The sequence below is a fragment of the Pteropus vampyrus genome, unplaced genomic scaffold (assembly GCF_000151845.1).
Source record: "Pteropus vampyrus isolate Shadow unplaced genomic scaffold, Pvam_2.0 Scaffold984, whole genome shotgun sequence".
Classification (NCBI taxonomy): domain Eukaryota; kingdom Metazoa; phylum Chordata; class Mammalia; order Chiroptera; family Pteropodidae; genus Pteropus; species Pteropus vampyrus.
The window spans coordinates 447,054-458,513 of record NW_011889765.1 but is presented as its reverse complement, the minus strand read 5'-3'; the positions used below and the strand labels follow the sequence as shown (position 1 = coordinate 458,513).

General features: G+C 48.1%; 1 protein-coding gene across 10 annotated transcripts in view; it reads left to right on the top strand.

Annotated features, from left to right (window-relative positions):
* The first annotated feature begins 5,860 nt into the window (after positions 1-5,860).
* FTSJ1 (FtsJ RNA methyltransferase homolog 1) overlaps positions 5,861-11,460 on the top strand; it is a 20,323-nt gene continuing 14,723 nt past the window's right edge. For 3 of the 10 annotated variants that reach the window (XM_023526547.1, XM_011386257.2, XM_011386256.2), the window contains exons 1-9: positions 5,901-6,297; positions 7,702-7,909; positions 8,186-8,255; positions 8,355-8,445; positions 8,803-8,881; positions 10,397-10,449; positions 10,535-10,588; positions 10,674-10,776; positions 10,876-10,959. In XM_023526547.1, coding sequence (XP_023382315.1) covers positions 7,789-7,909; positions 8,186-8,255; positions 8,355-8,445; positions 8,803-8,881; positions 10,397-10,449; positions 10,535-10,588; positions 10,674-10,776; positions 10,876-10,959 — 655 coding nt within the window. In that variant the 5' untranslated portion in view covers positions 5,901-6,297; positions 7,702-7,788. Of the gene's footprint in view, positions 6,298-7,701; positions 7,910-8,185; positions 8,256-8,354; positions 8,446-8,802; positions 8,882-10,396; positions 10,450-10,534; positions 10,589-10,673; positions 10,777-10,875; positions 10,960-11,460 lie in introns of all 10 variants that reach the window. The other 7 variants (XM_011386258.2, XM_011386255.2, XM_011386253.2 and 4 more) reach the window with 6 other exon arrangements.

Sequence of the window (11,460 nt, the reverse complement as noted above, 5' to 3'; positions counted from 1 at the left end):
TCTGGTGACAGCAATGGGACAGGTGCAGGGATAGAAACAGCCAGGCCACTATAAGATGACCTCAGACAACCTGGCCAAGAGAGGACCATAGATTTTGGAGGTCCCCAGAGAGAAGAGAGGGCATTTGTGGTTGGGTGGAGAGTGTGGATGCTGCTGTCTGCAAACTAGGCACACCCTGAAGTCATGGACCCAGCCCAGACATTGGGTGAGGCCTGTCCACACCCTAACTGAGAAGCCCCACTGTCTGTCTGCCTGTCTGTCTGTCTTATATGGGGTTGTGTCTGTTCACTCACATCCAGGCATGTGACAGGCATGTCTGTCCCAGGCAAGGAGTGGTTCTTCTGCAAGGAGGAAGTCAGGCAGAGTGGACTTACAGTCCAGGCCCAACTCAGCTGGGCTGCTTGAGGCTCAGGTGGACAGGAGGTCTCTGTCCGGCCCCTCCACCGGTCTGCCCACCCCCCACAGGGAGCACAGAATTCCCGGAAAGGCCAAGGGCTGGCTGGAGCTTCAAAGCTAGCCTAGATGCCCCCACCCTACTCGCAGTTGGAGAAGGGCAGGGGATGGGCGTGTGCTTTCCCCAGGAAAGAGATTCATGCATACTCGAGGATCACAGCATCATCCAGGGGCTCAGAGATGGAGGCAGACTCACCATCACTCACAGAGGTACAAACAAATTTGTGTGCAGACTCACAGCCGCACACAGAAAATACAGGCTGACAGATATGAACACACACAGACTACACACAGAGAGCCCAGGCCATGGTAGTCACACACTCACAGCTGCACAAGGTGACTTAATCTTACAGGCATCATCACCCACAGCCTCAGACCCCACCCGGAGAACACAGAGTGACACAGAAATAGGGTCACACCAAGCCACTGTAGATTCACTGACATCACTCCCCACAGACTCACAACCACACCCAAGAGAACCACCAGGCAAATCACACACAGACTCACAGCCACACACAAAGTACACAGACAAATCTGATTTCATACAGCCAACATTATACACAGGCCCAGTGTCTCCCGTACACGCTTCCAGATTCAGATGGCCCTAGAGGCCAAAGTCCAAATTCAGGCTTTATAATGATAATTCTCCGCATTTCCACTCATATATGAACTTGCGACCATATGCAACCACATCCAGTTCTGGTCACAGAAGGAGGTACTCACAGCAGACACGATTGTACAGACAGTTAAGCCACGGTCACAGACACTCACACATCTGCCTTTAAGCAGATGACTGCAGATAGCCATGTATACGCACAGCTATTCACGAATCAAGTCAAAGAAGAAACACGTGGAGAACGCATAGACAGGTGCGCAATCAGGAAAAGCAGAATGCAGAGAGTACTCTTCCTATTGTTACAAAGAGGATATGTAGAAAATACACCTAAAGCTGCATGAAGAGGAAACAGGAGAACCAGATAGTACGCATACAATAGCACCAAAAGAAACACCTATAGGGCATACGCATTTACAGCTACTTACCAAGGAGAGACAAAAGCACAATGGCAAAGAAGAAAGACACATACATAGGAGACACATTCACAGAAGAGATAAACATATCCACAAGCATTACAAAAGAGACACATAAACACCTAAGGAACACACACAGACATACACACACACATGGCCCCATATGGATGAATTGCCCAAGCAGACAGTATGGACACACACTGAAGCCAAAAAGGAAACACACAAATTAGAGAGGCATAGATACAAGATACAACCAGGCAGTTTACATAGGAAGACACATGTGGAGCACACATATGTGTGTTTGTAGCTGAGAACATGTACAGGCAGATGAGATGCATTTGGGGTATTCACACACACACACACACACACACACACACACACACACACACACTCACACTACCCTGTCTATCCGGCCTACTCTGATGTCTCTCTCCTCCTCCCCCCAGAACCATTAACATCCATGCTACAGGCAGGTTAGGAAAAGAGACACCTGTCAGCAGAGGCCTTGGCCCAGGTGGCTAAGGAGGGGGAGAGCTAGGCAGGTGTCTAGATGTCAAGAAAAATCTGAAGTGTCCTGTCCAAAGAACTAGTGTACCTTGGACAAAACACAGATACCTCCCATTCACCACCTCCCGGCAATAGCCTCCTGCTCTGATCACTACCTTCCCCTCCCAGGGCCTTCCTGGCCCTCCAACATTGCCCAGCACAGGGCCAAAAGACAAACAGCAGGTGCTCAATAAATGCCACTTATCAAGTGTCATATTATCATCATTGTTATGTATATTTCTGCCAAGTGAACTCTTCTAGGGGAGGGACAAACCTTCATCCAACTCTGCATCCCATAGTGAACTAAGTTGCAGGAGAAGTCAGGCAGAGTGGACTGCAAATAGCAGGTGCTCAACATATGCTGGTAGGAGGGAACACAAAGGGAAAGTGAAATCTGGCTGCAGAGGGAAGTCTACTTTGAAAGGAACAGATGTCTTTAAGCTTGACCTAGACCTTGAGGCTGTGCCAGGGATAAGAAAGTTTTATTAGTTCATCATGGTAGGGCCCTTTCTCAGGGTCATATAAGACTTTTGTTGGAAGCAGACCCTTGGGTGACATTTGAGATTCTTATTGAGGCTCTTAAAAGTCAGTTTGGGTTCTTGTCAGTTCTTCCAAGCAGACCCCTGCTTTTCATTAAAACGGGTTACTTCTCAGAAGCCTTCAGGGGAGGGAGCCACAGAGCAAAACAGTTAACGGCGTGAGCTTTCCCAGCTCTGCCACTCATTAGTTGTGTGGCCTGGAGCAAGTTCTGAAACCTGACAGTCTCAGCTTCCCCCAGGGCGTGATAATGCCTAACTCATAGGGCCATTGGGAAGATTGAATGAATACAGGTAAAAAGCACTTAGAACAATGTTTAACATACACTAATTGCTCAATAACGTATTTGTGGAAGGGATTAATGAATTCTTTTTGGCTATGAAAGCAGCCTCTCACTGACTGCATTTGGGATTCTAATCTCACTTTCATGCAGACCCCTCACTGAGTAACTCTTCTGTCCCTCAAAGCAGCCCCAGGGCAACAAGGCTTTTTGAATAAGTGTCCAGTCCTCTGTGCCTGGATCACCCCAGTCTATTCCTCTAGCGGTGATTTGCCCCTCCAGTACAGAGCTGACCTGGCATCTTCCCCCTCCTTGACCTCTTCAGAAGGCCGAGGGGAGGACACCTATCCACTCAGTGGGGTGCTGGGTGAGAGCTGCAGGCCGACACCCTACTTCAGGAAGAGCCTGGGGAGTTCAGAGCCTGGTTCCTATCCCCCAATCCCCTGGCCCTGCTGGAGGAAGCAAGTTTCTTTGTAAAAAATTAAACATCCTCTTTGTGAGAGGCAAGAAAACAGGATGTGTGAAGCGTCCCACCGGGTGAACATGGGCCTCCAATGCCTAGCACCCCCTCCTCTCAGTGGAAAAGCGGCTGATGGCTGAAAAACTTGCTCATTTCTGCAGGCAGCTGTGTTCCCACCACCCCCACAAGGCCCTTCAGCTCCCCTGACAAGCCTTTGCTTCCTCCCTGGCTCTTGGGGACTCCAAGTGTCTCTTTGTGTCTCTGTCTATGTCTACCATCTGTGTACCCCTCCCGGGGCCCCAAATAAATGCAGGAAAGAATGAACAGAGCAACAAAAGGGTGGATTCAACAAACATCTAACACCCACTGTGTGCTGGACCCTATTCTAGGTGCCTGGGAAGTAGCAGTGAACAAGACAGAACAGAAATCTCTGTCTAATGAAGCTCACATTTCTAAGGAATGATGAATAAATCGTTTAGTTCTTTAAATACTTGCCAAGCTTGTTCCTACTTTGGGGTCTTTGCACTTGGTGTTCTCTCTACCTGGAATGCTCTTCCTCCAAATATTCCTAGGTTGTACTCCCCTTCAGGTCTCAACTAAGATGTCACTTCCTCTGAGATGCCTTCCCTGACCACACTGTCTGAAATAGCAATTCAATCCCTCTGTTACTTTCCATCCCTTTCGCCTTACCTTATTATTCTTCATAGCTTTTATCACCACCTGGCATAACATTATATATTAACCTATTTAATAGTATATTTATATTTAGTACAGCTACTTTAGTAAGTAAATGTATATAGATAGATACCAGCATATTTATACATATCAGCACATGCATTTATATATATAAAATAACATATTTTATATATACACTATACAAAATGCATAAATATATACTATTATATATTTCCTTACATATAATAGCACATTTATATTTATTATATTTAATCAATAATATGTAATTTATATACTAGTAAATATTAATATATTAATATATTTCTATATAATCACATACATATTAAATAGCATATATGTTTATATACCTAATATAATAATATATAGCTGGTCCTCGAATAATGTCCTTTTGTGATACCATTGATGAGAAAAAAAATTAATTGATCCCCAGCCACTTTGTGGAATTTGCATGTTTCCCCATGTCTTCATGGGTTTTCTCTGGGTACTCCACTGACCTCCCACATTCCAAAGTTGTGCATGTTAGGCAAATTGACATGTCTAAATTTTCCCAGTCTGAGTGAGTGTGGGTATGTATGTGAGTGTGCCCTGCAACGGAAGAACATCTTGTCTAGGGTTGGGTTTCATCTTATACCCTGAGCTGTCAGGATAGGTTCCAGTCACCTGCCACCCTGAACTGGAATAAGTGGGTTAGAAAATAATTACCTTACTTATTTTTATTAATCTTTCTCAAATGTTTAATATTTCAATGTTTAATATTAGAAGTGTTTGGGGGTCTTTATTTAGAAGTTTAGTGATGTTTTTGTGACCAGAAATATGCCGTAGGAACTTAACTCTTGTTTATATCAATTAGCCTACAGTAAAATTGGTTTCAGGAAAGGATTCAGCCATGCGCTAGAGCCTAGTTGTACAGGTTTGCAGATTGCTTATTCAATTTTCAGGAATTTTGTGAACTGGTTGTTAAACATAGCTGTTGTTAAAAATGAAATGATATAAACTTACAATTAAATACATTATATTTTTAGAAGGTGATATTCAAAACTCATCACTTATTATTTTACTACATTTCACTATTCTCTATGTTCTTGAGGTCATTTACCCCTATTTTCACTGTATGGTAGAAATATTACATAATGGTTCGGTACTGCATCTCTTCTGAACTGTTCCATGACTACATATTGGCAACTTGAAATCTATCAAGATGACAGTGTATAAACCATGGAAATAGGTAAATGTTTGGAATCAGGGTTTCCCCACCCTCTCTCTCAAAGAGCCAGTTATTAAGCATTTACCAGCACACCACTGAGAGCACTTAGAATAGTGCCTGGCACGTGGTAAACCCTATAATAAATGTTTCCATTATTATATTTGCTTGTGTACTGGGTGGTGATGTATAGGGTTTTGTGGGGGCGGGGGGGTCGGAGTTAAAAACGTTTGAAGAACACAATTACAAAAGGCCAGACAGTGTTACACCTGTTTATTCCTCCGTTAAGTTTATAGTACTTATTATCCCCATTTTACAGATGAAGAAACTGCAGTTCTGAAATGGTACAGGTCAGGCAGCGATACCACTTAACGGAAGTGAAATTCGAAATTGCAGCCCAGCCTCTTCACTGCGCTAGCGCACTTAATGCACACTCCTTCCTCTCACATTCCCGACCCCAGCGGTAATTTCACTTCGCAGCACGCGAGAAATAATGGGTGCTGTTGTACTCGTTGCATTTGGGGGAATGTAGTCCACAGGCTCAAAAAGCGCCGCTGTCCTATAAGGTAGCGGTGGAGAGTAATCAATCTTAGCCTTGGAACAAAAGAACAGTTTTTGTTCCTAGCGGCGTTTCAGTTACGCATGCGCGAGTTCAGCGGCTTTGCTTATGCCCGTTGCATGCTGGGAACCGCAGTTCTCCGGACCAGCTACGTCGGCACAGGCTGACGGGAGTCACGTTGTAAGTTCGGGTTGGGTCCGGACCTCGCCTGAGCCTACGCATTCCACGATGACAGGCTTGCCACGCTGCGGTGGCCCTTAGGTGTGCGCGACAGGCATTCGGATCAACTGAGAATACAAACCTAAGCCCTAAGATTTCTCACCGGTTTGCGCTCTCGCCTAGGCTCGGGCTGCTTGCGGACTGGCCTCCTTAGTCTCGCTTCTCCCCTCTCCGAAAGCTGAGGTAGGCCCTTGGGCGCGGAGAACGTGGGTCCAGGGCGAGACGGTTGAGGCACGACTGCCCTGTCCCACCAGCGAGGGAAGAAGGGAAGTTTGCCCTCAGCGCTGTAGCTTCTCAGTCTGGGCGGCTGACACCAGGTAGGCTACAGACCCAAGGTTTGTGTGTAGAAGGGGACCACTATTAAGTGGTGGCCTGGGGGGAGCAAGGGTCTGGACATCAGCGTAGCCACCTTGAGTGTGGTCTGGAGGCCCCAGTGGGGACGTAGTCTTTAAATTAAGATCGAGGAGGGAACGGGGGTGTGGCCAGAGTTCTGCTAATGGGAAAGGGGAACCGCGGTTAGTGTACTGAAGGTCTGGTAGGGGTGTTATCCGGGAATGAGTAGGGGCTGATAGAAGTGTTTTAGTCAGTAAGTTCATGGGGGCCAGTGAGGGTGTGTTCATTGATTAATGAGGGGGTGGTACAGTGGGCAACTAGAAGATAATGGGAAGCGGATGAGGGTGCGATCCCTGAGGGATTTATAGAAGTATGATTTCAACAGGTTAATGAAGAGCAGTGACATAGTAATCCAAGGATAATGGTGAGGCTATGGAGAGAATAAGAGGCTGGTGGGGGTCACGATCAAGGAACTAATGGAGGCAGTGATTAAAGAAGAGAATGAGAGGCTGAACGGGTATTATAGTCAAAGGCTTTTAGTGGGTGATCATGGCATGATCATCAGAAATTAATGGTAACTGAGCAAAGAGAGGGTAATAGTAAGGTGTTGGGGCGTGATCATCAAGTGACTATTTGGGGCATGGTGGGCAGTGAGGGGGAAATGCGGAACTGATCATCCAGGATTAACTGAGTGTAGTAATGAAGGAGTTACAGGGGGCTAATGGTGTGATCTATGAGGAATCAATTGGAGGACCGAGTTAATAGGGACTGATAAATCAGTAATTGAAAGCTTAATGGGGAGCTAATAGGCCATGATCCTCCAGGTGTTAATGGGGATTGATAAGTATGTAATAATAAAGGAATTACCAGGGGCCTAATCATTTCAGGGATTAATGGGGAATGGGATAGAGAGAGAAATTAAGGGGGTGGGGAGTACAATGAGGTAGTATTTGGATAATGGGGATGAAAGCGAGGGATTAATGGGTGCTAATAAGACTTTAAAAATCTATGGGCAATGAGGACAGCTGGGAGACAGTGAGATGTTAATGGGGATGAGATAGGCAGAGAAAGGTTGATAGAGTCACAGGGTTTAATACGTGGAGTATGGGTGACAGCAGCGGGAGGTTGACAGGGTCAGTAATGGGTCATCTATGAGATAACTGTTGGGTTTGGGGTATCTGTGGGGGTGAGTGATGGGGGTTCTTTGGGCTGAGTGGTGGGAGTTCCATAGGGTGAGTGTTAAAGACTGAGAGCTCAGTGCTGGAGTCCTTCAGGCTCTGTGAGGTCAGTGGAGTCAGTGACTGGGCTCCAGTCTTCCAATCTGAGTGAACTGTCATGTGGGTCACATGAGCCCAGCTTAGTATATGTGATTTTTTGCTTCCTTTCAGAGGTAGGTGGTGGCCCACTCACGCAGTTACTGATATAGAGCGGCATCAGCTTACTGTTGGCAGGTCCCTGGGCAAACAGTGTGTGAGATGGGACGAACATCAAAGGACAAGCGGGATGTCTACTACCGCCTGGCCAAGGAGAATGGCTGGCGTGCCCGCAGCGCCTTCAAACTGCTACAACTCGACGAGGAATTCCAACTCTTCCAAGGTCCCCACCTGGTGGGCGAGTCATTGGGGGATGGGGTGGGCACAGGGAACAAACAAGTGGGCTAGGTCTGCAGAACTCCCTGTGGTAGGTGGGCTAACTTGGAGGGTCTGTGGGGCAGAGGCCAGTCAGGAGGGTGTGTAGATATTCAAGAGGAGTTGAGCCCCTGGGCAGCAGAAAGATGTTGGTATTCTATAAGGGAAAGGGATGAATTTTGCAGGGTCCCAGGGTTGGAGAGGTAGGTGCAACTGACCACTACACCTTCCTGTGTGTGCTCAGGCGTGACACGGGCAGTTGACCTGTGCGCAGCCCCGGGCAGCTGGAGCCAGGTGCTGAGCCAGAAGATTGGGTGAGTGTGGAGTCCCAGATGGGGGTCCTCAGAGGGCAAGCTAGGTGGGGGGAGGGCCAAGAGTGAAAACTGGGCTGACATGGGCCGTGTCATCCACAGGGGCCAGGGGTCTGGCCACGTGGTGGCTGTGGACCTTCAGGCTATGGCTCCAATACCAGGTGTGTTACAGATCCAGGGAGACATCACCCAGGTGAGAGCATGGCTGGGAGTGTTGAGGTGTTTCCTGGGTGAAGATCCCTCCACCTCGGCGGGGGGGCTGCAGAAAGTGGGAGAAAGAAAGAGAAAGACAGAGAAACAAACTGAGAAGGAAAGACAGAGATGGAGTAACTGAGACAACCCGAGAGAGTTGAGAAACAGCTAGCAGGTTGTCATTGCAGAGAAATGGCAATAATGATGGGACCGGGTCCCCAGAGGTGAAGCTCAGTCTTAGGCAAAGCCTGAGCATTTGACTGACCCAGGGCTTGCGGGCCAGGGCCATGGGCAAATGGGGTTAGAGGGCCGCAGCATGGGGGACTGTGGGACCACTCATCCACCCTCTCTTCCATAGCTGTCCACTGCCAAGGAGATCATCCAGCACTTTGAGGGCTGCCCCGCGGACCTAGTCGTGTGCGATGGGGCTCCCGATGGTAAACACAGGGGTTGGGAGGCCAGGTTGGGAGGCATGTTTGTCCTTCTTCCACCTTGTTGGTTTTTTTACCACTTCAACTCCTCCCTGCCTCTGTTTTCCGCTGTCAGCTGTTTTCCACATCTGGCAACTTCTCCCTACCCTCCTGCCTGTTCTCTGCCTATCTTCTCCCTCCTCACACTCCACCACTTCAGTTTCATCTGTTGTCCACCCTTCCCTCTTCTCATCGCTCATCTCCGCAGCTGTCCAGTTTCATCTTATTGCCCATCCACTTCTGTCAATCAGTTATCCATTCAGCACACATTTGCTGAGAACCTATTGTGTATCAGGCACTGTTCTACATGTTGGGAAGACATTTGTGAATAAAAGTCCACTGATCTCTGACTTCATAGAGCTGGTGTTCTAATGGGAACAGATGGAAAACAAACAAATGATTGAGCTCTGTAGCATGTCAAAAGGTGATAGGTACCATGGGGAAATCAATGAAAAGGGAAGAGAGGTGGAGAATACCTGTCGGAATGTTAAAGTGGATGGGGAAGGCCTCACTGATGTTAGCACAAAAACCTAAAGGTGAGAGAGTAGCCAGGGGTGTGCTGGAGGAAGAACAATCCAGGCAAAGGGACCAGCCTGTGCAAAGGCTCTGAGGTGAGAGGGTGCTTGTCACGTGTGACCACCACCTTGGAGATCAGTATGGTTGGATCAGAGTGAGTGATAGGGAGAATAGTAAGAGGTGAGGACAGTGAGGTGACAGGGGACAGATCCTTGTGCGCATCCTTGTGGGCCACAGTGATGACTTCGGCTTTTTCAATGAGATGAGAGCTCAGAGAAGACCATGAAAGGGTTATGAGTGGTGGAGGGCCATACCTGACTCTGGATTGTAACAGGATACCTCTGGCTGCTAAGAGCAATGTGAGAAGCCAGGGTGGAAGCAGGGATCTGGGGAGGAGGAAGCCACTGTAGTAATCCAGGTGAGTGATGACAGTGGTGGCAGTGGTAGAGACGAGAAGAGGATTGATTCAGGAGAACTTTTGAAAGTAGAGCTGACAGGATTTATTAATGGCTTAAATATGAGAGTGAGGAGAGAATGGGGGGATCAAAGGTAACTAAAGTGTTTGGCCTGAACAACTGGAAGGATCAGGTAGTATGGGGAAGATGGTGGGAGGAGCATGTTTGGGCAAGAAGATCAGGAGTTTGGTTTTGGATGGCTTGAATCTTAGACGACTAGTCTGATCTGAATCTGGAGTTAAGAATCTGAACAGTTGTTCAGCCTCTTAAGAGTCTGGAACTAAGAGATAGAAATGATGACAAAGAAACTTGCAAATAAAGTTGTTTTGAAGATTAAAATGAGTTCCTAAAGGTTAGGAGCTTAGAATGTGTATCCAGTTGACATATTAATTTACATGCAGAACCTTAGCTGTAAGAGAGCCTGGGAAATGTTTTTAGCATTCTGACCTCTCTGGGACAAGAAGATAGCTAGAACTGGATGGCCCGCCTAACGCCATTCCTCTTGCTGCAGTAACTGGCCTCCATGATGTTGATGAGTATATGCAGGCCCAGCTCCTTCTAGCCGTGAGTAACCCTGGCTGCCCTTGCCTCAGTTTGGCCCCCTCTTGGCTGTCTCCACCTCAGCCTTAACCATCTGTCCTGCCCACAGGCTCTAAACATTGCTACACACGTCTTGAAGCCAGGGGGCTGCTTTGTAGCCAAGGTAAGCCTTGGGGAACCTGGTAGGGGGCAGAGAGGGGCCCCTCGAGGGCTGCCCTCATGCCTCTGTTTGCCTCACCACCCTGCAGATCTTCCGAGGCCGGGATGTGACACTGATCTACAGCCAGCTGCGTGTTTTCTTCTCCAGCGTGCTCTGTGCCAAGCCTAGGAGCAGCCGGAACTCCAGCATCGGTTAGTAGGTTGGAGGGGCTGCTCAGGCCAATGCAAATCTTGGGGACACATCCTGCCCAGGGCAGAGGTGGCAGTCACCCCTCCACATTCCACCCACAGAGGCCTTTGCTGTCTGTCAGGGTTATGACCCCCCTCAGGGCTTCTTGCCGGACCTGACCAAACCCCTGCTGGACCATTCTTACGGTGAGAACCAGAGCCCTGGGCCCTCTCCCTGGGGAGACTCTGCCCGCTTATGGAATTTATGTCTCAAGAAGGCCCTCAGCCCCACAGCCTGGTTGAGACTGCTCCTTATGGGAATTCTGTCCCTGGAGGATGCTCATCCAGTCTTCTGGTGGGAATTTCACTCCCGTATGGACATTTTGTCCCAGGAGGATCTTCAGCCCAGTCCCCTAGTCGTAACTCTCAGACCTGGTGATATTCTGTCCCAGGAAGGACTTGAGTCATGCTGCAGTGGAAACTCCACCCACCTTAGGAGATGTAGCCAGAAACTCAGTCACACTCCCAGGTGGAAACACCACCCATGTGAGAATTTTGTCCCATGGTCCTTAGTGGGAAAAGGCACAGAGCCTGCTCTTATGACGAGCACGCCTGAGTGAGACAAGGTCCCAGCAGTATATGATAGAATGGCAGGTGCACATAAAAGTGCAGTGCAGAAAAGTAGGGGGGCTGATGTTTTAGAAGGGG